The sequence below is a fragment of the Lissotriton vulgaris genome, chromosome 1_1, assembly GCF_964263255.1.
Source record: "Lissotriton vulgaris chromosome 1_1, aLisVul1.2, whole genome shotgun sequence".
Taxonomy (NCBI): Eukaryota; Metazoa; Chordata; class Amphibia; order Caudata; family Salamandridae; genus Lissotriton; species Lissotriton vulgaris.
The window spans coordinates 549,461,774-549,489,298 of NC_141685.1; the positions used below are offsets into that span (position 1 = coordinate 549,461,774).

The window sequence follows — 27,525 nt, forward strand, 5'->3', positions numbered from 1 at the left end:
GATGTCTTTAATAAAAAGATTTTTTTTTAAAGAAAAATAATTCGTAACTCTTAGTTGAGTCCGCTGCTTTTGACATGCATGGCACTGCCCACTTTCTGGCTGGGTCTCAAAGTTTTCATTCACACCGGAACACTTTGCTGACCATTTGTATGGTGACAAAAGTACGAGGCAGCACTTTAATTGAAGTCTGTTGTGAGGACCAATCATATGGAATACCATGCTGCCATGCACAGAGTCCGTTCCTCTGATAGTGTGCATCCATTGATAGCAATCTGGAGACATTCTCACATAACCTGGAGTATTGGGGATCTGGCAGAAAGACCCATGAGCTGCAGTTCCTGAGAAGGTGCAGACTGAGACTGGTGGATATTCTGGAGACATCCATGATGCTGCTGAACCATGTGCACCGGTTCTTGGTTTCTTTCACCTTATTCAGTTCAGGTGCATGCATTAGCAAATTATCCATATTTGGGTGCAACATCATTGCTCTCTCTTGTAGCAACCCCAAATAGGGAGGGAGAACCCTGCTAAAGAACCTGGTTGAGGATGGGAGGCCAAATGGAATCAGTTATAAATGCTAGTGAGTTCCTAGCACTAACAATTACATACATTAATGGTATCCACGTTCTCTGGACATGAAGACAGGGATTCTGGAGAGTGATGAACATCAATGACTGACAAGGGATATTGTTATTTATTGCATCTACTTCAGATATTGTCTGTATGAATCTGTTGATCCCCTTTAGGTTTATAGTTGGATTAAAAAAGCTGGATTTTTGGGGGATGAAAAAGACACTTTCATAGACCTCAATACACTCTTCTCTGCATGGGACTGGTGCCACCACCCAGTTATGAATCAGCTCGAGCATAAATGCTATGTTCATCACCCTCCTGGTAGGTCATGAGACCAGTAAGTGGTCAGGCCAAAGTTGGGCATCAGGGTCATGAAACCCAGTGTAATTATTTTTCTTGATAGTTTCTGACACACATCTGTCTCTAGCTGAGCCTCTCCAGCCCACTTGGAAATATATCCGTCACCCTTCTCGCCTACATTTTTTATTATACAGAGTTTTATATAGCGTGAACTTGATCCGAAGGTATCAGGTATTAGAGCACTTTACATAGCACCAGTTGCGTTACTTGAGAAAACATTCATTGTTTTTTGTTAGGCATGGGGAGATTAAGTGATTTGCCCAGAATCACGGGATGTTCAGCGTCTTTGCCAAGACTCGAACCCAGTTCCCCAGATTTGAGGTCGACCGCCCTAGCAGTTAGGCCAACTCCTCTCCCATGGCTAATGCTAGCAAGGGGACATACTAAGTTTGCTGAGGAGAATTGGTGGGATATTTAGTGGGATCTTTTTCCTGCATGGTCTTAACTGTGTGACCCAAAATCATTTTTAATACAGTGGAGGGCTGAAGTATTGGATAGGATTGCATCCCTTTGTCGAAAGATATAGATTTATCTTTCAGTGAGTTTGTGCCTTTTTTTTTAAGGACTTTGAAGAAATTCCCTCTGATCCTTCGAGAGAGTCTGCCCCTCCTGGAATAACCTGAGCGGAAAGTTCTTTAGCCCATGATCCACTTTCTAGTCCCTGACATGGACATACCCCAAGGTTAACAGCAGAACTCCTGTACACACGAATGATATGCTCAGACCACCAAAGGCCATGTCATACCTAATTTGGGCTTTTTTTAATGATGTCCAAGGCCTTAGACCAATTCCCATCTCTTTGTTGTGTCATGCAAATGGATTGATAGTCTTTCCTAAAGGATAGAGAGGGTCTAGGGGACCAGTGATGAGTTCCCTCTTTCTTGGACTTGTCCAGTGTCGTGAAGAGAGACCAGACCAAGGCCTGCAACTGCAACATCGTCCTCAACCTACCTCTCATCTTACTTGTCTTGTTGTATATAGTAAGAGGCAGGGCTTCATCTAGGCAATATTTGCCAGATCCCTTCCTTCCCTTGATTTCTCTATGCTTATTTATTCTACTCTTCGCCTTGAATAGAAGCCCTCAAACCAAGACATTCTCAAATAGTGCTCAGGCAAAAGGTGCAGGCATACATAATTCCCATGGACTGACCTCTGACCCTTTCTTGTTGACTGCACTGTACAACTAGCTACACAGATATGCCTAGATGGTGCAGGCCCACTCATTCTCTTTCAGTGCACATGCACTGCCTTGTGTCCTCACATAGTACACCTAAGGCCAATTAGACTAAATCCTACCTGGTGTTGTTTTTGTCCTGAAAGAACCGGGGATGGCAGTTATCACTGATTAAGGCCTCTTCCTTCTTTGTCATGCAGGCAACATAATGTAGGGGTCCACGTTGTTGTTCCTCTGCAAGGTCCGACCTAGAGCCAGCATGGCGCAATTAACGGCAGCACGATGGCGGATCATTCACCCTGAACAAAGAGTCAAGATCTATGAGGGCTTCAGGTCTTACCCCACTGCCCCGCAGAGACCACGTAACGAGTAGCAGGAGTAAAAAAACAAGTCTAGACCCTGCTGGGACCAAAAATGATAAGCAAATGATGATGTGGTGGGGGCCTCCCGTTGTTGTTTCACCCCCCTGTAGAGGTAGGGACAGTTAGGGAAAATAAATGTCTCCTGTAAAATAAGTAGAAAGTGCACCTTGGGATGTCCTATCTAAAGAGATAAACTCACCCTTAAGATATAAAGGGATGGGAAGATAAGGAGAGCTAATGACGTGGTCGCTGAGAATTATACAGTTGAGAGGCGTTGGCAAATATGTGTTGGCACTTTTTCCAGCCTTTCCTCGTTGCTGGGGGCATGTATTTCCCCAATAGAGTAATTACTCATTTTGCGTGTTTTATAGAACCTGAAGGATATTTTTGTCTTTGTGATGAGTCTGGGTATCTTTATTTTTCTCCTTTGCTTCGGTGCCTCCTCGTGTCGCTAGTGACTGATTCAAGAAACAACTAATTGAGACCATTTCACTCGCTGCTGCTTCACTTAACAAGGCAGAGACCCCTCACCCTAGTCTCAGCTGGATGAGGGTTGGGTATTGTTGACTGTTATGTCCAGAGGGTAATTGAGCATAAAGCACCACTTCAGCTCCTCGGAGAGCCGCGAAGAGAGCCAAGAGCTCGCATTCCCTCAGCGTCCCTGGTGTGCAATCAGACTCGGGCCGGACCCGCGAAAGTATGCGCGCGGCACTGCCCCGGGGAGGCTCGGGAATGAGCGCGAGCCTGAAGGAAGTCTGCGTGCACGTGAGGTAATCACCGGAACGAGGGCCGCGTGCGCCGCGCGGAATTGTAAAGAGATAGCGTAGCAAGATTGACCTCTGAAAGAAAAGATACTTTAAACAGACGACAAAAGAACACATTTACAATTATTTCAGCTAAAACGTGATCATATCTTCGGGCTAGTTTCCTGACATCCCCCATTCCCCCTCTCATTATAGCCAATGGGTCTCCGCGTGCTGTCACTAAAGCCCTTGACGTCATTTGCACGTCAATTAGTGCGGCTGGTGCATTGCCACCGGGGCCCATGAGTCCGAAGCCCACCGCGTCCCAGGGTCGGTTGTCTGTCACTATCCATCTGGGGGGTTCGGAGGTAAGTTTTCCCTGTTTGCATTAGAGCCCACTCTACCCTCGCAACGGCATATAACAGATACGCATAGGTGAAATACCTGCTGTAAACCTTGCTTTATACAAAAGGCTTTCATGTTTGCAAATGCATTATTCTAAATAGACGTGCTTTTTATAAAGAGACTTAATTTAGAGACTGCTTGGTATGGGTGCACAGATTTGATTGGCATCTCACTCACTGCCTATTACTCACCATTAACCCTGCAGCCCCTTGTCTTCAACCTGTGAAATCATAAGTTTCTATATGTGTGCCACTTCCACTCTCTCTCCCATCCCACTGTTACCTTTCCTATAGAGATGCTTCATGGTAACTATGTTCTTAACAGGGCCCTCATATGCTTTTTCAATATGGGAAATAATCGTCCTTTGATGTACGTTAGATATTTCTCCCGAATAGATGTTATGTTTTTGATAGTTATTAATCTTTGTCGCCATTTTGTCATTGGTGGGGAGTCTGCTTTCTCCTCGTTCTTGCCAATGACTCATCTGTAAGGTACCCGCATTTAAGCGGTAATCTGTGCCTATATGTAAATTCCCTCTTCACCCCCTACATTAGGGATAGTTGTCATTGGGTCTCTTGGGATGTGGTGCTCCCTGGGTAAGTTTGCACAATATAAGTACCCACCATACATACATTTGTTTCTGCCTTATTCGATCAAAAGGAAATGGCCAGCTTTCCTGTTCACGTGGGGGAGCTTCCACCACATACTTAGCATGATCCCGCCCAGTTACATCTTCTCCAGTGCATGAGAGATGACGGTCACTTAGTTCAATGGTGTGAGATATCATCTCTAGAACTGTATGTAAGACTTCCGGTTGATTATGGAGGTCATTTTCCTCCTGATCAATGTGGACAACCTTCGTGCACAGACCAAGCGCTATTCCTAAGCTAGGGAACAGAATGCTTTCTACACCACTTCTTCTACCTCCAATGATTGGTCAGGATTAGATACAAGGCGTTTCAGGATCCCTTCCCGTTTCCCAGTTTCACAATTAGTTCAGGCCCTGTAGCTTTCCTGGTCCCCCTCTTTTCCTACTCCCACGCCCTACCACCTATCTAGCTACCCTTAGTCCATGCTGTAAACTTGCAGTCCACAGCTATGTGCTAGAACTAGAGGTATATGCGATCCATGTGTCTAGGGAAAGCACTATGCTGTTTGCATGCTTCTTACAGGGCGTGGGAGAGCACCCCAGAAACTGCAGGAATATCCTTGCCTTTAAGTGAGTCTCTGTGCGACTCTATCCAACTACAATCCTTTCGTTGCCTCATAGGTCATCATCCCAGTTCTTGACTGATTTGCCAAATAGTATTTTTTCGATAGCAGGTGTGTACTGTCGACAGTCCATTCCCCGCGCTTTCCTTGGAATAAACAGGATCAGATTTGCCATCATTGTTAGATAAAGCCAAATATTCTACTTGGATCTGCTTGAGAATGCTCCTCTGGCTTTGACAACCAAAGCTTGTAAATCGAACGTCACTTAAGGAGTTGCATCATCTTAAACGTTGCTGTCACTGGATCCACATCTCATGCTTGCGAGGTTGGTAAGGCCATGATATGCGTACTCCTAAATATGCTGTTATGCACAATTGTCTTTTAGCTTCTGCATGTGTGCTTGTTTGTAATCCTCCTAATCGTCTCCAGAGAGCACTCTAATACAAATGGAATTCCTAAAGGACCCGTTTTCCAAGCCATAGTCAGGCTGCATTTTTAGCTAAAAATCACCCCTTTTTTTTCCCACACTCCATAAGGAATGAAACCAAAGCAGCCTCTGTTGATCTGAAAAAAGTGGGCCAGTTTCTGGAATCTTTAGACCAAATCAAAAGAGTTTGTTCAGTAAGAGTCCTTACCTTCAAAATAATGTTTTTGACAAATTCAGAATACTTTATAAATTGTAGCCATGTGTTGATCAGAAATTAGGTGTTCACCAACGCAGAAGCATCCCCTTAGAGAATAGTCACTTTTAAAACTTGAATGTAAATGAGGTTGTGATTTTTTGATTATTGGAAATGGTCGCGGTGGGATGCATTGCACTAATTGTGTGTTTTTTTTTCTGAAGTAGGTGCACCAACAACAACAGACCGCTCTGGATTCCCACAACGTAAGTTATTTGTGCTCCTCACCACTTTCTTAAGAGCTCTTAGTTAATTATAGGAGTGATTTAAGTACATTGTCAATCGATTTTCGTTTCTTGTGTTTTTTACCCTGGGTGAGGGCCTGGTTCGATTTCCTTCATTGAGAAAGATAGATGACTGTCTAATAATAAACGCATGTGATCAAGACTACAGTTCAGACTTTAGTCATTTGGTGGGAAGAAGGCTAGATAGTTAAATTACGTCCAGCTGAGTGACTATGTCACTAAGCGCAATATTAACATTGACACATTTTGTATGGTAACTTGTGTAACTTCTTTAGTTTATCAGCAGTAACCTGAAAAAAAGATTGAAACTCCTCCACTTTGATGAAACTTTACTTATCTTGGATTTGGTACACTTCCAATGGTTTCTCAGAACCGATTCTCGTTGTATTGTATTGTAAGGGACATTTATAAAGCGCGCTGACACCATGGGTTTCCTGGCGCTGGCAGACTGCTGGGGGGGGGACTGGGACGAATTAGCCAGATTGAGGGAAGAGCCAAGTTTTTAGGGATTTACGGAAGAGGGTAAGGGAATTGGAGGTTTTGAGAGAGATGGGGAAAGAATTCCAAAGTTTGGGGGCCAGAAATGCAAATCTCCGGCCTCCAGATCTGCAGAGTTTGACAGGGGGAATGAGTAAGAGGTGCAGATGAGAAGATCTCAGGTTCCGAGAGGGGCTATAAGTCCTGATGAGAGATTTCAAAAAGACAGGACAGGAACCAGATAAGGATTTAAAGGTGAGGCAGCCGATCTTAAAGGCTGCCCTCGAGGTGACGGGGAGCCAATGCAGTTTTTGAAGGAGGGGTTTGGCGGATTGCCATTTCGGACTACCAAAGGCCAATCTCGTTGCTAAAGCTTTACTTCTTGTGGAAGTGGAAAGTATGCATTTTTTATTTTGCAGGGAATTTAAGACCAGACATCTGAAGCTTCTTTGTAGGAGTATAGTCAGCATTACAAAAAGTGTCTGGCTCTGCCTACAAATAGCCTCTTGCAGTTTATCAAAGTTGGATTACGCCTTGCAATGTCCCTTGTAAAGTGCCAGCATGAAGGATAAGTCTAAGATCTCCATTTGAGAATAAAATTCCTATCCCTGTTGGGTATCTCTATATCATTGTTACTAGAGTCTTTCCAACTTGTGTTTCTTGAGCCTGGACAGTATAAGCCATGCATCAGTTGTCCTATTCCTGTGTGTTTCGACACCAATAGGGCATGGTGCCATTAGGCCTGTGTTTGGTTGTTTGTCACTGTAGAGTGGTCAACAGCATTGGCCTTCCGTACCATCGTATCCATGGCATTTCAAGGTAAGTATATGGCTACTATTCTTAACTCCACATACAGTTACCTTGATAGGCAAGTATAAGTGGAGACAACAGTAGCTATATACTTACCTTGCAATATTGTGGTAGATTGATGAATTGGATGCAATAAAGTGCTGCAATCTATCACATGCAGTATAATGACCCATCGCCCTGGGTGTAATATATTGTGGAAAAATTATTTGAACTATGAATATATATACTTTAGATGGAGTTACTCATTCAAGCTGGCTGAAAGTGCTCAAAAATGGTTGAGGTTTGTTCACTATTAAACAATTCATCTCTTCGGTGTTTGGACTGATAAGATTGTCAAGTCCACCCTTATCCAGAAGTAGCTACTAGTGTTTGAAAATCTTTCTTCTGTCAATGGGCTTGAAAACCTTGACCCAAGATCAGTTGATGCTTTCGTAGAGAACTGAAATGATGCCATATTTCAGGGGTGGCTTTTAGGGGAAAATATGGCCTAGGCATGCAACAGGAGTGTGAAATCCCAATGCACCTGGGTAACAATTAAAAATGTCTCATACAGATGTGTGGTAAGACCATACTTTGAATTCTAGTGTGTATTGTAGCCTTCTGTAAATTATCTCAGCATGCTATCTAGGAATGCAACATTTTTATGCTGGACGGGCACTGCCCCATATTTTCAGGAGGACCACTGCCTGCATTGTATGTAAATGTGTTGTATATGGATATGAACCCACTGGCTCTCCACCGCCTCTCCACCAATGTTAATCCGTTCTGTCTGAACCTCTAAACTTTTCAGGTTTGCTAAGTCTGTCGCCGGTTTTTGTTTCTTTTTAGTACTCCTAATGCCAAAAGCCCTCTTGTAAACATGCGCATTAGAAATAATACATAAAAATGAATAAATATAGACAGCCTAAAAATAGGAAACTGATCTGCCCTCCTGGACATATGTTGGACAGGTTTAGACTATTAATTGGCTCTCCGCGATACGTGCAGTGGTACAATTGTCAGAAAAATTAATGATAAAATAAATGACAGCTGGTTTTCTGAAAACTAGTCTAACTTCTTTGGAGTTCGAGAACATTGTTAAATGGTGACGTCTTTAAGGAGGCGGCCCTGCTCCTTTTGCACTTACTGGAGTGTGTTGCAGTCACAGTGAGCTACTGTTCTAGCACAGCCAGTGTCAGTTCGGTAAAACTGTCACAGGCAGAACCCTCAGACACAAGGCTTAACAATTGTGGCATTGTCTGGTGATGGAGTGCGCTTCCTTGTGCTTAATTCAAATAACAATCGCGCATTATCTGTTTTCAGATCTTTATTTTTGCATCTGCATTATTCAGTGCTGGATAAATAGGCCAACAGGCAGCCCTTTGTTCACTTAGCTAAAGTACTTTAAAAACATTTTTGGCACACATAAGTCTTCCTGCTTCTATTCCGAAGTGAGAATTGGCCAAGGCGTTAGTGAATCACAATGTGTCACTTACGTAGTCTTTCACTGTAGCTCAAAGAAGCACGATTACGCTCGAAGCAAGGGATTCGAAATTAGGTTCTAAAGAGACAATCTCATGAGGCGCTCCACCTGACATGTTCCTCAAGCCCAAACTTTGCTTTTTTATTCCTGATTTTGTCTTGTATCCAAAATGACCTACTCTCAGCGGCATAGAAAAGGGGGGTGGGCGGTCCGCACCAAGTTTTGGTGGCGGTCCAACTGCGCTCTTACCTGCAGCCATCACGGGGTGGCAAGCACTGGAATGCCCAGCACTCCCTCCTCCCCCCCCCCCGCTCGCCCGTTCTTACGGCCGCCATGAGGCGGAAAACTCTGGGACCGCCAGTGGCGGCAAAGGGCCTAGCTGTGCCACTGCATACTCTAATTAAAGAATCACAGTATCTGGCACCCAATATCAAATAATTAGCGAAACTTGCCACATATTTTATGTGATTTGGATGTATGTCCTCTTTTGGTGCCTAAACCCATTCAGGCTGCACCTTGAATGAAATTTCATTCATAAAGCTTGAACAGTGATCCTCGCTATTCCGTCGCTAAGAGAAAGATTAAAGCATTAAAAAAAAGAGTTTCTGACCTAAGTGGCCTAATCTGTATAAAAGGTAAACCAGGAAAACATCCTGTGCAAAGGTTTAGTGTCAATGAACATGTGGCAATCCTTTGGCCAAAATAACATACTGGGATAAAAAGATCTACTGGTCCAAAGTCCACGCCAGAAATAGGCAATTTCATCATGAATGTGCCTCACTTTGTCCAACTGTCTACAAAATGCAAGGACTTTGTGTGGAGCTAAACATGCTCTGTCTTCCAATAAGGGCATTCGACCACTCTGCGCAAAAGATCCCCATCTCAATTCGTTTTCCAAGCTACTGTGGTCCATGTGGGGTCTGTTCACAGCTCTCCGTCAATACTTCTATATTTGCCATTTAATCCATGACTTTAGTAATTCCTGATTCCAGGAAGGACTGTGGCAGATCTGCCATGTGTGACATGTAATACTCATGTACACATTTTAAAAACTCTTTCTGGATCCTGGCATTTAAATTACATCCTCATTCATTATCACGTCATTCCGTTGTTCTCTGCTAGCAGAGGATCAGGGCTATTTTAGTATGGATATATTTATTTTCTAATATTAAACATAACATAGTGACTACAAATAATACAGACAAAATGGCAGCGGGCTTGTCATAACGGCAGTGCCTTTGCAGAAGCAGTGACCTTGTCTTCAAGAAGGTGTTGTTATTTTCATGATGTAACAGACATGAGCAGATGAAGACCACCTACTAGAGGTACATTATGACATCAACTGAACCATTTATACCATTATCATCCATACTTATACATTTCTGTTTGGATTTTGCGTTCCCCATCTGGTTGGTTGGGAGAAAAGGGAAATCCTCTGTTGAGAATCAAATATTGTAGAAATAATTGCCAACCCACAAAATCTTCTTTTAGTCTGGCACATCATTGTCATATGTATTCCCCCTGCGACTGACTATTTAATGTAGTCTTTGATCTAACTATTTAGTTCAGGTCCCACTCCTGCCATATGACTGATAGCTACTTGCCTTCTGGACAGCAAAAATGCAAATTCAGTGGTCTTTTCGTGCTTCCTTCTTAACTTTAAAAGGTGAATGAAATCCCTGTAAAAAATGCCTCCAGGTCCATTTGTAGAACTGGATTAGTGCCAATGCTATATGTTCTTTCTAATGGCATACAGAATTCCTCTACCAGTGGCATAGCTTAAGTTGTCTTGATCTGCTGGTGCCCTTTTACCACCAACCATTTGCCATTCTTAAAGGGCTTCTTTGTCTATCTCAATTCAGGAAATTTCCATTTGAACCATTCAGATGTAATTATCGTGCCATTAACACACAGCTTTATTTGTGTACCATTCGTGAGCTAGAATTGGCTCAGCTTCTCACCTCATATTTAAATATGATCATAGTCTATGGGAAGTCATATTGGTTGCATCTCAGTGCAGGAAATATTGAAGCCTTTCTATCTAAATTTAATGGTAGATACAACTTGGGGATTCAACCCCTTTATTATTTGGGGAAATCCCACCTCTTGCCACTAACAGACCTCACATCCACGTTGTGCATTAGCACACCTTATGCCACACAAATGGTGCCACGCTAACTGGGTAATCTTGGTGGGTACTGCTTGTAATGTTAGGTCATATCTTGTGCCAGCCTACTAGTTCAACTTATTGTTTAGATACATGTTGAGGGAAATGTTTCAGAGTGAATGGGTTCTGGATTGAACAAAGAAAACTGCACCTTGGGGCCATTCAGTGACTCTCAGTTGTATAAATAAATGCCTGTTTAAAGATGATTGACCTGTCTGCCTTAAGTTCGCCACTACTTGGCCACGACTCACCTGATCACGAAAATAAGTATTTAAATCCCCACTTATTCTCTGAGGTCATCTGATGTGGACTGCTTGGTTACAGCATATTTGTTAGCAGTCTTTGAAACTCACAAATACTGTACACATAAACACCGACAAAATGATTTTAAAATATGTAATTACTTTTCAATTCATAGATCTCAGATTATAAAATCTTCACCCTTTCTTCCGGTCTGCTTGCAATTAAAGTAAATGAGGCGAAATGGCCACACTATTGGCTATCCACAAACATTATTTGAATGGAGCTTCCAATTGAGTTGTTGGTTACATTAGCAGTGCCCAGTAGCCAATGGTCAGAAGGGCCTTACAAAAAGACACTAGGTGCACCATTTGCAACTTATTTCCATACTGTACCTGCACATATATTTCATTTCTAATGGAAGCATGATCTTTGAAAGCTGAGCTCAAAACAGGGGCTGATTTCGAGAAGATTCGACTACAGCTGACAACATTAAAAGGCCCCCTTGCTCTTCACTCGTTGGGGTTCTCTGCCGTCTCAGTGCCCCAGCGCCCATCCTTAGGTGGGGCTAAGTCCCGTAAACAGGATCGGTGCGGTTGAAAGACTCTCCCGAGCCGAGGCGGTCTTAGCCCATTCCTGACCTTTACCGCAGGAGCAGATAAGTGGCGATGGTGGCATCCATCTCTGAAGGGGCGCTCCATGGCGCTGAGAGAAGAGCGGTGAGGGCAGGCGAGGGGCTGTCTATCTAAGAGGGGATAACCAGCCACCTAGGGGCGGACCATAGTCTGGCTCCCCGCGATTCTCCTCGTCGTGACGCTGCTGAGCTAGAGCCGGGGGCAGAAAGGTGAGCGGAGGGAGGGGAAGAAAGGCCCGTTCTTGCGCCGAGACGCTCACGTGCACGGAACTGCAGGCGTTGAGGCCGATACTGTAAGGAGACCGGGACCGAAAAGACGAGCGCTGAGCAGGGAGGAGGGAAGGAGCCCGGGTTGCACCCCGGGGCCGGGCCACGCTCATAGGGAGATCAGCGCTCTAGTTTGGCAAGTGGCGGCAAGGCATGTAATGGAAATGGAAGCCCTGCGGCTCGCCCCATGATGGCGCCCAGGGCGATGATGATGGTCTGACCGCGCAGGGCCACAGGAGAAACACAGCCCCCAGGATCCGATGCAAACACTCTGGAGAGCAGGGTAAGAGCCGGACAAGAGGAGCGACCCGCAGCGGCAGCCGAGACCGCTTCACCTCTCGCCCCGACGAGCGCTCTGCAGGCGGGGCGACTCTTCAAACCACAGAGCAGCTCCCCAGCCCGCCACCCAAACAACAGTGGCTCCCTCGGCCCGCTCTGATGCGGAGCCCGGGCTCCCCGTGCCCCCAGGGGCCAGAGCAGCGCCGGAGGCTCCTCTCCACACCAGGGATTTATGGTTCTACCGGACCTGCAGGATCACCATGCAGCCCCGCCGAGAAAGGTGAGCCCTGGCCGCGCTCCCCGGCCGCCCCAAGTCTGCAGCAGCCCCTGCAATTCTGGGCCAGTGGAGAGGGCCCGTGCGGAGCGGCCCTCGGGGCACACACACCCCTCCGCAAAACAAAGCAGCGGGCCGTGAAAACACCAGATGCAGTCAGCAGCCCTGCAGCCACATTCGAAGGAAAGAAACTATGCCATGGACTCTCCTGGACTTCTTTACTTTTTCTATAGTCCTGGCCGCCATTTTGCTGCTGCTCTCAGACGCTTTTCTCTGGACCCTGACCCGCCATCTTGCCAATTCCCTCGTCCTTTAACCCTTTTCCTTCGTTTCCCCCTTGACGATCCTCAAATGTTTCTTCCCTTTTCTGGTTTGCCTTTTCTCCATACCCGTGTATCCCTCCCACCCTCCCTTGGTGCTGTGACTGCATCCCCCATCCGATCCCACTTAATGGAACTCTGCTTTTCTCTTCATAGAGATAACTCTAATCACTAGTATATGCAGTAGACCTTTGTACTCTCTACCATTCCTATGTGACTCTTCCTTGAGTGAATTAACTATTTGTACATTTGCAATTTTTCTTTCTGTGTGGATCTCTTCCTTGTGTGACTTTACATCTTGTACATTTGCAATTTTTTCTGTTTGTATCTTTTATGTAACACATGTAATCCTTAGTCCTTATGTTTTGCAACTGGTTCTTATGTAAAACGCTCTGACACCTTCGGGTAAAGTTTGCGCAATATATAAAATCGCATAAAAAATAAATTAAATTAAATTTTAAAAAAAACCATACTTACCAAAGCTTAAAATGCTTTTAGACCGATGAAAGGAGTTCTCAGCTTTAGTCGCATAAAAACAACTCGAGGAAGGGGCTTATGTTCAGAAAGCTAGCAACCTAGAATGTGTTTGAGACCAAATCACAAAAGGCTTGAAGATCGCTCCATGTACTTTTAGTTTTGCTTTTCTAAAAAGTCACAATGTATTCTCTTTGTTATTCCTCTGCTTTCCTTGCACAGGCACGTCATTGTTTATAATATATTTTTATCAAGGTAAAATGTGTGCATTATGCTTTGCCAAAAAAGCTACATGCCTTGGAATGTTGGCTTGGTACTCCAAAACACAGACTCCTTTGGTAAACCAGATGGCCTTTTTTTTGGCAAGGTCTTGAATACAAACATTTTAAAAATAATTTTCCTAGAAAGAGAATTAATTTAAAAATGGTAGTGATGATGAGTGCACAAGGCCTTTTTTGATTAAACGGGGCGGGCGTAAGACAGGGCTGCGTCCTCGCCCCTTTTCTATTTTCAGTATATACTAATGGGGTGCAGGCAACCGTCTACGACAGATGTGTCCATTTTAAATGCAGCCCCCCTCCCAATTTTGTGTTATGCAGATGAATCAGTATTAAGACGGCGCTGTAGAAACTTATAGAGGTCCAATCACAATTTATCAAAAGTCTGGACCTCCATGTTAATGAAGCAAAATTGTTTGTGTTAGTAGCAGGGGCACACCCTAACAAATTTCCAGCATTTCACATGGAGACGCGCAGGCTGGAAGTGGTGGGCACCTTCTCTTACCTGGGGGTTCTTTTCGATCAAAAGCACTCCTGTCTAAATATGGTGGCTAATAGAGTTATGGAGAAAAGTGTAACAATTATTTTCAGTTTTATTAAGAAGTTCGGGTTCAAGCCTAAATTTGTACTCTGCAAAAACCTTTTTCACAGCGGCATATAGTGCAGGGGTATGGGGGATGGCGGCAATAGATCCTTTACAAAGAGTAGAGGATGATTTTGTATAAAAGGCTAATCGTTCTTGCACGAAGCTGCTCAAATTATAACTGCCATATTGAACTTGGTGTCCCATATCTTTCTGATGTTCTCCTGTTAGCTCCCATATTGCCATGGCACTCGATCTGGAGGAGGGACACCGTCAACTTGACCCAAAACATCATCAGGGTCTGCCTATCCCTAGACCACGTACATAAGATTCCTTGGTTGCAATATGTGAAGTGCACTTTGGGAGCTTTGGAAGAGCTATGTTCTAATCCATCCACTTGTTCGACTATATCGAAGACAAGAATTAAAGAAATCTTTTTAGCGAAGGTTGTGTGTGAGAGAGAGGGATTAAATCAACTAAAATCCTTAGTAAAGCTGTACCTTATGTCCCCTCCCATCACATAGGTCGATGAATCATATTTAATATTTGTGACAAACTCTCACTACCATTTCATTTTAGTGAGTTTTTGTATGAATTACATTCCCTTGATGATGGGCTTACCACACAATAAGTACTCATTAAACTATTTGCCAGCCTGTCCTTGTGATGGAAGGTCAGCCGAGTTGGATTTACATATATTGTTCTTTTGCAGTTTTTATGATCTCCAAAAGGTTATGTTCATTCTCCCTCTTTTGCGCAAATATAAAATTAGGGAATGTCGTCCAGCCTTTATTTTATCAAAAAACTGAGCGTTCCATTTGTACGTTATGCCTTGGCCCCGTGTCTCTGGTCTTCCCTTAAAAATAGGAGAGCCAACATAGAATGGTAGACCTGACAATAGCAGTGGTGTATTTATTAATTCATTGTGATGGCACTATGCACTTTATAAAATTTCGATGATGTTTTTTCTTGATTTTTTAATTGTTTTTAACCTAGGATTTTAAATATGATTTGTTTTCTCGTTTCTGTTAATTATTTTATGTAATATGTATATTTTTAATGTTGTTACTATCTTGTGCACTTTATATGCTTTGGAAACATTGCGAAATAAAGATTCTTGTTTGGTTTATTGAGTGATTGAATTAATATAAAATCCTGATGTAAGGTTAAATGGATGTGGACTCAGAAGCGTATTTGAAAAATCACCCAACGTTATTATCCATGCACCTAAAACCATTGTAAAAAGAATTCCATGAGAAATCAAACAGCTAAACAATCCTGTTGGCATTCTTACAGAAATGATTTTCAGTGCTTATTTGTAATGCATCTCGCTACTGAAGCTGTCAGTCGGAAGGAGTATTTAACACCGCTGTAGTAATAATAACCACCAACAAGGAGAAAGATCATACGTACGAAGATGTTTGCCAAAAGAAATCTTGGAAATATTTGAAACCTATTTGAATTATTATTTCTTTTAAAGTTTTATCGAACAGTATATATTGCCACTATATTTCAGGCAGACAAGTGTCTTTAATACAAAGGCAAATAAGTTAAGTGAACACTTAAGAAAAGCTTGGCAGCAACTTTCAGCTCCTGTACTGCAATTTCATCTACTCAAGCATTCCTCCAGGACTGCCTCACCAGAGAATAGTCAGTAAGGTCTTCTTTTTCAACCTCATTCTCTGGCTACGAAGTTGTCCCTGTAGTCTTTCTCTCTGTTGTTGGTTCTTAGCACCTTGACCCTGCCTGAGAGTCTAATAATGGTTCTCAGAGAGGGAACTGCATTTGTAGCAGATGCTGTGTGTCCCAGCTCTATTTTAGAAGTAACTCATCAATCTTGTGAAAAAATTGCCACTGATACCCGAATGGGAAGCATTTCAAAGAAGTAATGAAGGTGTGGGAGGGCAACCATCTCTTCAAGGGCCACGTGGCCTATCACAGTCAATGGCAACGTGGGCCAGAAGCAAAGAGATTGGCACAGAGAGGATAGTTGTCCTTGAGCAACTGAGTTTTGGATTGATATATTTGCAACCCCGATATCTAAAAGTGCATGCTTTCCAGCGGATCTCATCCTATATTTCCAGAGGCTTATTATTGGTGCACATAGGATGCAGGGAATAGGTGTTAGATTTAATAAAATTCACCTGTAGGCCAGATACTTCACCAAATCGTGCAATCACAGTACAGGCGCCCTCCTTGACCTATCTTTCCCTGCATAAATGTACTAGCATATCATCCTCATATAGAGAGATGTACCATCAATCCTTGAAAGGAGTTACTCTGTCTAAGTGTTAATCCTAACTGTTCAACTGCTATGGCAAAGACAACTGGGGATACTGTGCAGCCTGACTGGTGCCTCTATCAATGGCACAGGAGCTTGAAATGATCCTGCCAGTCTTAATACATGCTGTTCTACCAGTGTACAATAGACGTGTCCAATTCAAAGGAATCCACGGCCCAGCCCCAAACGAGTCATAACCATATGGAGAAAGTCTCCTTCTAGGGAGCCGAAGGCCTTTTTCAATGTTGGGTGCTAGTGCCAAGGCTTTAGGATATGCCCAAAGGGGATAGTCCAAAACTTGGACAAGCCATCTGATGTTGCGTACTGAACTGCGACATAGTATAAATCCAGATTGGTCAGAGTGTATCAAATTGTGGAGCATAGGGAGCAAACGATTTACCAGTATTTCACTGAGGATTTTATAATCCACGTTTACAATCCTAAATGCCCACAAGTAGTGGCCATGGTAGCTGTACACTTTCATCAGTAAGAGAAACTGTGTAGCAGTTAGTAGGAACTCTCTAAAGTGGCCATTGGCCCCGTAAACTGGACTGTGTTTCTTTTCTGGCTTATCTGGTCTGTGAATGAGGACACATCTTTCTCTTCTTATCAGCAAAGCTGTTTAAGAGACACCAGTCCCTCCTTCACACGTAGGTCATTTCCATGCCATACCTTAGATCTGACTGTCACCTGTTCCCAGGTGATGTTTCTGACCCATTTCAGGATGTAAAGGATTCAGATCCAGCCTGCCTTTTGGGATATGAAGATGGACCCTCAGTTAGCTTTGACCAGAGGTTGACAGTGTGCTTGGGTAGATATCCCGATCACTCATCCTCATCCTCAAATGTCAGCCACTACAGTGTATCTGCATATGATTGAACCTCAAGTGTAGATTCTGTATATGTCTACAACCTCTGGCCCCTAGCAGACTCTTGCCTCCCCGTCAGCAGGCAGGAGTAGGAAGTGGTTTACAAGGAGACAGGACCTACCAGCTTGGACCGTGATGTCTTTTTTTAGGTTGAGGCAAGGCTGAGTTGCTTATGGGTAATTCTAGTCAGTAGTGGCACGCATGAATTAAAAACAGCTGAAGGGAGCACAATGATTCAGACTGATTCAAGGATTTCCATTATTCCCTTTGTTGCTGTGTGGGGCTCTTTATTTGAAGTGGGTATGCCCAGATGTGGGCGTAGAGCATGTTTTACAATGAAACTCGTGCTGCCCTTCGTCCATAAGACCCAACAATGCTGAAACATGTCTGAGATTTCGTGTTTTCTGTTTGGAGGTGACATGCATCCTGGAGCTGCGATTTTGCCTCAAAAACATGGTAAATAAAAAATAAATTGAACTTGGAGAGGGAAAAACTGTACTGTTTATCCCGAGTTTACTTTTCGAGCCTAATTAGTTTCGAAACAGTGGCCCTGTTTCTATTTACATTTCTTGTGACTTCTTTATTCTCCATGCCACTCCACCAAATAAATTCATCACAAATGAAATTATAGATTTTTACTCTATGTTCCAAGGAAAATAGTGGAAAAGTCCCAAATATGTTTTGCTATCGCTGTTTCCCTGCCTTAGTATCTATGATGAACAAACTCCCACTCAAGAATTTTCAACAAGAGGCTTTTCTTAGTTAAGACCTTTGTGCACAACGGAAGTGACTGTTACTGCGGCTGCTGTTCGCGTTAGACTTTCAATTCCAGCCAAACATTAGAAACAAATGTTTCTATTTCTGCTCTTTCTCTCCCTCGATCTGACATTTCTTTCACCACCTAAGATTGGTGCAGGAGTCTCGAACATTTCAAAGTGTACAGAGTGCAGGCGGCTGCAGCTGCGGAGAAGAATAAGTCACATTCACGGTTTATCTACAAAGATTAATGCCAGGAGCTGATTTCCTGAAAAGAGAAAGAGAGCCACATCAAAACACAGGCCCTCTGCTGACATCGCGAGATTTGTGACAGTCTGAGCCTTAAAGCTAAGTAGAGAACACGCGTTGAGTGTTACATGGGTCCCTCACCTGCATTCCAACCACTTAAAGCGTGCATTTGACATGTTGGTGACTGAGGTCCCCAGTAGACACACACCTTTAAGAACAGAATATTTTTTCAGCTTCTCCTTCAAATAAGGTGCATTCGGACTTCAAGGCACTAGCCGAGTGTAGTGTTCACTTCCTTTGAATGAGTGGCAAGATTGAATTGCTGTTCCTATGAAAGGTTGCTGACGCTGTGTTCCCATAGTATGACTATAGTAGACCACGGCGGCCATCCTACATAAACCGTACTGTGGTACAAAAACATAAACACTGTCCATAAACTAATCCATACTGTGCCATTAAAAGTATTGCCTTAGAAGGGTTGGTATTGAGTGGCTGAAGATATGGCAGCCCTGCTGAGGAGTGGTGATTCTGCACCATTACGGATAGAGCATCCCCGCTTAGAAAGAATGGTAATTTCACACACTTCATACCAATATCCTTTTTACCCAATCAGGAGGGTGAAAGGAGGCTCATGTTACATGACTGATCTGCCCTCTGTCCTCTTTACTGATACTGCCAACAAATGCCATCCCTTTTCCACTCACACTTTTACAAATCTCTACACACACTTACACATTTCTATTAAATTACACACACACATCACAACTCCCGAAGCTACACACCAAAGATTTCCAATATGCAAAATCAAACCTTTGGGAATTGTCAGTAGTTCTTGTCTTGGGCAGTCTGGCTTCATGGATTAGTATCTATAGAATTATAGATGGGCAGTAGTGGATGACTGGGTTGTTTTTAATCAGAGGGCTGTGCGTGATGTGATATACAGACAAGGGCAACGTTCAAGTAGTCGAGGATGTCATTCAGAGTCCTGTTGTGAAAAGAGCCTCATTGTCCACATTTTACCTGTCTACACATTGATGTGTTATCTACAAATCTGCCTATACTTTCAACTGTAGCACAGGGGCAGAGTAGTAACAGGAAAGCCATATATAATATGAGCCTCCCTCACTTTCAAATGTAAAAAATACCTAGTCTCCTGCCTCCTACCTTAACAATCCTCTATTTGTACTCTCCCCCTTTTCTTTGACCTGGTGTCTTGCCACTTACACACTCCACCCTCGTCAAACCTCTGCTCCATCTATATATATATATAAAAATACCTGGCCTGCCACCACCCACAACCAGCACTCACTCTTTGGGCTTTTCTCCGCTCTCTCCTGAGGCCATGTTGTCTGTTCCCACATGAGCTGAGAGCTGGTGCTTTGCTGGCAGTGGCTCACTGAGCTGCTGGGCAATATGGCTTGTTTTCACCTATCTAAGTCACTTTTTCCCCTGTCCGTGTGGGTCTGCAAAGAATGTGGTGGTTGGTGCATTGCCCACATTCTTCCACCTCCACTGGGTCTCTGGCGACTCAGAAGAGGTTGAAGAAGTGGATGAGAAGGCCAGCCACTATTCTGTTGCCTAGGTGGTGCTACCACAAACCCTGGCAAGAGCTTTTCTTTCCACTACTTTTATGTTAGCGAGTAGCTGTATTTCGGTCCCGTTATTCACAGTAAAGGCTCTACATGAGAGCCATTCATAATATACACATAGAGCTTCAAACGAATGAGGCAATGTGAGGAGCACAGCACGAAGTACTGTCATTTGCTGGGTTCATATTTAATTTGCTCAAACATATTTGCAGGTGTCTAAAGATTTTCTTAGGAGTCTGTCGCCAGAGCTACCGAATGCCAGATTGCCATATATCTTCACTGTCAAGTCATGATTCCATTGTATGCTGCTTTCTTCCCCGGCCCTACTCTTTCAGTCTATTTAGCTTACTCTTGCATGTTCTTTTTCATTTCTTATGTCCCTTTTTACTGCTTTCTCCCATCTTTACCTTTCGCTTTCATTTCCGTTTTCTGCTTTCCTCACTCTTCCCCTTAGTCAAAACTCTGATGATACAATATACGTCCTGGTCTGATCCCAGTGGATGAGTGTTCACCACCTGCAATCGCCAGCACATTTTAAGCATTGCGTGAGTCTACCTGAATGAGATATATGGATTATTTGTTGTTACCCATTCCAGGACCAGAGGATTCTACGCAGATAAGAGGCAGGAAGAAACCAGTCAAGTTGACCTACTGTCAACTTCACCCAGAATTTAGGAAGGACTCCAAAGTAGCAAAAATTATTTGCTCTTTATGTGGTTTTATTTTCGCCTCCCACTGCCTTGACTGATATGTGAGCTGCATAGGAGGAACCATACGCTAATGCTTTGTGGTGTATGCTGCATTCCTAAGGCACATTTTTTTAAACTATATATTTAAATCTGTTGGCTGTATGTTAGCATACCACAAACCTGTGTTGGTATTCTGTTTCTGTGGTTGGTTTACTTTGCACCTGAAAGTTCATGATGTATTATACTTCAAAATGGGACAACAGTAGCAACATACAATAATGATGTAACCCTTTCTCTTTTAGCTGTGTTTTACGGCCTGGACACCCCAACAGTTGTGGGCATTGCCTTTGCTGCATTTTTGATTGGTGCACTGCTGACTGGAGCTCTGTGGTACATCTATTCTCACACAGGTACATTCATTAATTTTTATGCAAGAATAATGGTTCCAAAGTTCAGTTCTGGGTATTAAATGTGCGAACTGTTTACATGTAGGCTGTTCAATGAAGCAATGTTGCATCTGCCCAAATAATACACTTGTTAATACACCTGAAAGAGTAATAAATAAACTGAGAAAGAAGACGCATGACATGACACGCTGTACCAAGTGTGAAAGCATTCACCTATTCAGTAACCACATCCTCTGATGTTTCTTCAGAGATGCGCATCCCGCAATCAGCATACGATATTTGTAGATGTGTAAAAAAGCAGATAGGTTTTGTGATTTATCCCCTTATTCATAAAATAAAGTCTGGCAATTGGGCACCTACACACCTCTAGTTAATTAAAAGAACGAGCACAGTAGATTCTTTGGTTGCCTTTAACAGCTTTATCCAATTATTTTTGCACCTTCTAGGTGTTGGAATGCAAGGCCTGGAAATTAAAAATGTAAGTTTCCAGCTGGTTTCATCTCCTGTTTTCCACTCTGTCTCCGGCACATACAGTGAATATATTAGATAGGTGCGGGGTTTGTTCCAGCTCTTGCATATTTATAAAAGTGTGGGCTGGGCAACACTCCATACCAATCAGGCACACCTAAACGGCATAGGTCCTCTTTGTGTATCAGAAAATGTCCACACCTTGGCAGGTTCGTGGAGAATAAGGAAGCATAAAGTGCACTAGTACACTGGACAGTAAATTTGGTCTATTATGATTTAATGTGTACGAATACTGGAGATTTAAGATGTCAAATCATTGCTAGAGCTAATACCAGCGGCAGCTCCTCCTCTGTGGTGGAGGAGTGTTGCCCCACTGCTTTTCAGCAGTGCAAAAAAGGAAAGATAAAGTGAAAATAACTTGCAGTTATTATCATTTTATTTTACTTTGCTGAAGCCAGTTTTGGGGTGGGGTTTGGCTGTCGTCACAGACAGCAGGGGGATAAGTGCTATATGCACTTGAGTGCGTGTGATAGTTTGACCGGCCTTCTTGGGGCCGGCCAAATAGTCATGCACACTTTGAATTGTCTCCACCAGGCTGTAATGCACTGTCTTAGTGGAAATCATGTACAGGCTTGCAGTCCCCATTTAATTTTTTCCGTAAACCTTTTTATTGGATTTCAGTCTTATACAGGCTTGCAGTCCCCATATGAGCGCTGAACCATAGCGTTCAGACCAATCACAACGCTGCTGTCGTCGTGACAGCACTGTAAGGATTGGTGTAGGAGAGCCTGTGTGCTTCTAGAAAGAGAAGCAAGGAGAGATGACGGAGGAAGACGGTGGCCGTCGAAAGGTTAGAGACTCCCCCTTCTCCTCAACCCGCCACTGCTGTTATGTATCAGCCGCCACTGACTTAAACATTCCAGAAAACGTGAGAAAATACCGAGGGCCCAATTCACAAAGATTTTAGGTGACTTACACTTTTGATACTCCTGGCTCATCCTGGATTGCAGAAGTAAGGCTGGATCCTCCTAGCTAACTCTTGGGATTCCGGAGTAAGCAAGGAATACTACCAAAGTAAGTCGCATGTTCTCATAGACAATTGTGGGTGAATTTACCTTTTTTCTTTACTAATTTGTAAATGTGTTACATCAGTGATAGTACTTGGGCCAGGTATGTTGATTCTATCATCTTTTTACTTTTTCCTCATTGATTGAAAATAAACATTTTGCCTTATCAGGGGCATCGCCTGGTCAGTAAGATTCTGGTGGGGGGTGTGCGTTTCAGATTTCCCAGCAATCACGCTGCATATCTTGTTAAAAAACATTATGAGAAGCAGGACACAATAGGGGCTGGAAGAGAGGAGCGCGGCTTGCTAGGGGTACTTAAAGCACAATAGTATTTAAAGTAACCAGTTTTATGGCAGAGACAAAGAGTGTGTTTTGTGTGTTTTTGTCTGTGTGTGCTTGTAAAAATCCAGGGTGAAATCCGAGAGACATCCAACCATATCCGACTGAAAGCAATGGCATCCATCTATTTAATACAGATTTTTTTTTTTAGATTTTTAAGAAGTCTTCTTAAAGGAAATCTCTGCTGGAAATGTAGTTTCTTTCACTCCTAGTGTAGCATATGCATTGCAGACACTTCATCGCTGATTGATGAAACCGCAAGTTACCTCATCATTGTTTCAAACAGTATGCTATTTAATTATTTTACTTTAGAGGTAATGTAGTGTCAACGAGGCCCACAGATTTCTCAATACGCTGAACCGGGATGCAGCAAGTTATATTTTTGGGTAAAAATATCATACAAACCGCAAGAATGCATTTTTACTGGGCAGTTAATCCCGACTAGACCACGAATACTGAGCAACATGTGTAAGAAGCTGTAACAGTCACCACAAAACATTCTACTATCAAACTGTGATTTTACTACAGTTATTAACGTAAGAGAACCTTCAGTCCGACTTCCAAGCTAAGAGGAGTTGCAACATTTGCTTCATGATTCGATAAAATGAGATTAGACACTTTTATTTTTAATGCACTAGTATGGAATGCTATCTCCCGACACTAGTCTCAGAGGTGAATGTTACCTGAAACTAGGGATCCTAGGACTTTAACTTGCTCTTGTAAGAGGAAAGGTTGGACTTTCAAGGGGGGGGGGCTGGAAGGGAATTGCAAAGGCAGGATTGAAATCCTCCAATTACCGACCTTGACCTGGCAGGGAGATATTGGTAGATCTTGACCATCAGGGATTGTTACATTTGAAATTAATTCTAGACCCATCAGCAACCAATTTAAAATCATCTGGCTGGGGGCGTGGCCAAGCAGCATGGCTGACAGGACGTAAGCTCCATCAGCTCCGTCCCGAAGACCAGCTAAATCCTTCAATAATCCTGCCCGGGCTCTCCCGCTTACTGGAAAGCGTGTCGGAAGGGTAGCGGTGACCCCGCCGAGACTCCTGTGCCCCGAAGAACGGACCCGCGACCAGCAATCCTCCGTGGGCGCTGGACCGTCTGCTGCTGGAGGTGGCGCCGGCGCGTTTACTCATGCGACGCCGCGGACTGGGCCTGCACGCTGGGGCCAGACCGCGGGCGTACCATCCAGGGCTCCCCGACCTGAGTGAGCCCCGTGACAATCGCGAGTGACCTGGCTGGAGCTCCCGATCCGTGAGCGGACGGTCGAGCGTCGGAGGCACAGAGGTCTTCCTGTTACGCGTTGAGGAGGAGGACGGGACGGAGGCGCCGTCCATTTTGTGCAAAGTTACTGGGCTGGAGTTCTGGGGCCCCCCCTTGCTGTTGCTGGAGACTGCGTGCCCGGTCATCGGGGCACCTGCACCCGGAGGTGGGGGATGTGAGTATCGCTTGCCCTGGCTCCTAATTGAGGCGTGGGGGTGAATGCGGGGGCCCCGGACTGTTGTGTGCCTGACTGGACCCGGCCCCTTTGTTAGTGCCTGCGAAGCTTTACCGCTTGTGTACCTCCTCCCACCGGACTCTGTCCTGCACCCTGGTTTTGGCCTTTCACTACCTGTAGGAAGGTACCTCCTGACTATGGTTGCCCCCAACTTTTTTCCCTGTGTTTTAGCTGGTTTTTGACATAGTCGACCTGGGACCCTGCCAATCAGGACCCCAGGCCTACTGCTCTCTCTGTAAAATGGATTCCATGTACCTAGGTGCATTTACCAATTGGTACTGGGCCACCTTATCAGACCCTGTAACTCAGGGCATAGGTGTACCCTGGGCCTACCAGGGACTGAAGCATGTATTATGCCAGCCCTGGCTGGCCTCCTAAATTTGACACAACTGGCTGCATGACAGCTGGGGCAAAGTCGTGTAATCACCCTTTGCTGTAGATATAGTATACCTATATCTAACCCTAAAAATGGACACACAGATTCCTATCAGTCACTCCTATGGCAGGCCTTAACAATCCTGAAGGCAGAGTGCTTGGAATCGTGTGAGATGGTGCTCTGGCATGAGCTGAGCCTGTCTGCAGCTTGCGGAACCAAGTCCTAATAGCTGTTCCATGATATCGCATACCATATACTCTTAAGTGCATTATAATCCTCGCGGTTAAATGCTATCTTTGGTATTGCTTTATCAAAACATGTCGAGTAAGGTGTCATACGAATTGGAATACTAACCCCTCGCCAATTCTGGCGACGAGGTTAGCATTCCACCCTTCTAGAGGGACACGACATGTATGTAACTGTGAACCCCGGTTAAAGTTAACTGAAGCCTCAGCTCCACAAAATGGATGCTGCCACCACAGACACGAGTCTGACCCCCTGCAGCTGGGAGTCCTTCCAGCGAGGGGAGCCTGGACAAAGGGTTTCCTGTCGAGGGCGGTGCTAGCACCTTCCCAGACAGGGTTTTGTGTATCCTGGGTAGGCAGGGCTTTACAGGAAGGTGACTGCTGAGTGGCACCCCGGTGCTCACTACGCATAGGCCGGTCAGAACCAGTTCCAGGGGCACACCAGCCCCTGGCCTGGGGAAAGTCCGGCATGGGAAAGGGGTGTAACCACCCCCCTCCTAGTCCCACCCATAGGCAGGACCTAGTCACCGGGTCAGCCCCCTTTTTTAGTATAAAGATAGGAGCGGGCCCCCTGTTCAAATTAGATCATCTTTGGAATCAAGACACGACTTTCTGCGAAAGGACATCAAGATTTCTTCTTCAAGATTCTCCCTTGTGGCTAAGGAGTAGTCACCCTGCATCAAGCGGGCACCATCCTAAGAACACTGCGGTCTGCTGCAAGTCCTTCCTCCGGAATCCGACTGCCCAGCTCGACGAGACCCGGCTTCCCTGGCACCTCTGACCTCTACTCACCTCTACAGCCAAGCTGAGAACTGTGAGTGCGACGAGACCTCGAGGGACCGACGATCGCCAAGACTGCACGACTTCTTTGCAACAAGCCCACCGTGTGCTCCACTGGTGAGTGCTTTGGGGTCCGAGAAGCCCCCACCCTGAGCAGCTCCAGCACCGAAGATCAGCCCTCCAGCATCTCCACGATCTGCGTGGGGCCCTTCTGCTTTTGCCTGCTCACCGCGTTGTTTGGCTACTAGCCGGCTGGATTGTGGCCTTCTTAACGGCGCCCGACGACATCACTGCTGCTGGTCTGGTTGCTCCAGACTGGCCCTTGCTTCCTTCTTCAAGAGAAGCACCCCGGACCCTCCTGGTCCACTCCAGACGCCATTTTGAGTCCACCGCGTGGGCTTGAATTTGCCAAGGCTTTGTTGCCCAATCCTGGGTCCAGCGACGCCAACAGCTTCATCCATCGTGGGACAGCTCGCTCCTCCATCCTGGTCGCCGACAACGCCTCCTGGTCCGTGAGATCTGCAGAGCACAGCGTCACCCACTCACCTAGTCGAGGTGACTACCATCCGGTGCCCTCCTGGTGCCACCTGACTATTGGCTAGTAGTCACGAACTTGGTCCCCTCTGCTTTCAGGTGTCTTCTATCATCGATCCAGGCTTGGATCCATCGAACTTTCTTCACTGGTCGCCTGCCAGCAACTTCTTTCTTCCAGGCTCCTGGTCCGTCTACGAGGATTCCCAACGTCTTTTGAGACCTATGCAGCTGCAGCCCCTGGGCTAGGTAACTTCGGCATTTTGGTGCCCCAGCATAGCCTCACTATCCAAGGGTCAGAATCCACTTTCGTTTTCCTCCTACCAGGTCGGGTTCGCCAGAGAACACTAACTTTCTGAAAACTAGCTACCATAGACTTTGTCCCGCATCACGCGTGAGAGTGCACACTCTGCACCCGAGTCTCCTGGGTCTCCTAGAAGTAATCTGAAGATTCTATAGTCAAGATCTAGCGATTCCAAAGCCTATTAGTACTGTACTTACCTGCTAGTAATTTCGCATTCCACTTTCACAGTATATGGTTTTCCGTGCCCCTCGGGCATTTGTATATACTGTGCTAACTTAAGTATTTTCGTAAGAGTTTTGTTTTGTGCTTAGTACCCTGTCCTCATAAAGAGTACAGGGCTGTTGTGATTTTAATAAATACACTGTTTATTTTCATAACACTTGTGTGGTGTCCTTTCACTGGGTGTTCAAGGGGTAAATGTGTGGTATAACAGCTGGCTTAACACGCCCTCTCGAGTCTTTAGCCTTAGACTGCTCGTATCCATGCTACTAGGATAGCTGGTCTATAAGGTTGACTTACAACCAATCATCAATAAGGGTTGTTTGGACTGATACAAAGTGTTCACTAGAATAGTGAACATTATATATCAGGCCAACTTCTCACATTGGTGAGCAGCGGTTGGGATTTGAGCTTGCTGTTGTTCTACCACACGTATCCTAAGAATATCTTGTTGAAAGATCACATAAGTACTGTTAGGTACATATAACTTAGCTTAGAATACTCTGAGTTCTACTGAACCAGCTGTTGCAGCTCCTCAAGGCTTAGCACACCTTGGCTGCAACTCTTAGCAAGGGATCAGTAGGTAAACACACTTACACCACACTAGAAGCATGTCTAACCTAGGAGAGTCTACTGAGACCCCTCTGATGGTTGAGGACCCTCCACAGGCCTCTTCTAGATATGCAGCCCTTAGTTTCCAGGAGATGAGACAAGTGTGTACCTCCAGGAAGCTAAAACAGGGGTCTAACCCCACAATCCCATTTCTGATAGGTCTCTTAGAGACTTATGATGCTAGAAAGGCAGAGAAACTTCTTAGCTCTTCTCATCCAGAAGG

The 27,525-nt window shown here is 44.6% G+C and overlaps 1 protein-coding gene across 2 annotated transcripts in view; it reads left to right on the forward strand.

Annotated features, from left to right (window-relative positions):
- Positions 1-27,525, forward strand: part of TGFBR3 (transforming growth factor beta receptor 3) — a 341,378-nt gene that overhangs the window by 274,543 nt on the left and 39,310 nt on the right. The window contains exons 14-15 of one of the 2 annotated variants that reach the window (XM_086953939.1): positions 5,674-5,715; positions 20,754-20,861. In XM_086953939.1, the coding sequence (XP_086810065.1) occupies positions 5,674-5,715; positions 20,754-20,861 (150 nt within the window). The remainder of the gene's footprint in view (positions 1-5,673; positions 5,716-20,753; positions 20,862-27,525) is intronic. The other variant, XM_086953940.1, reaches the window with a different exon arrangement.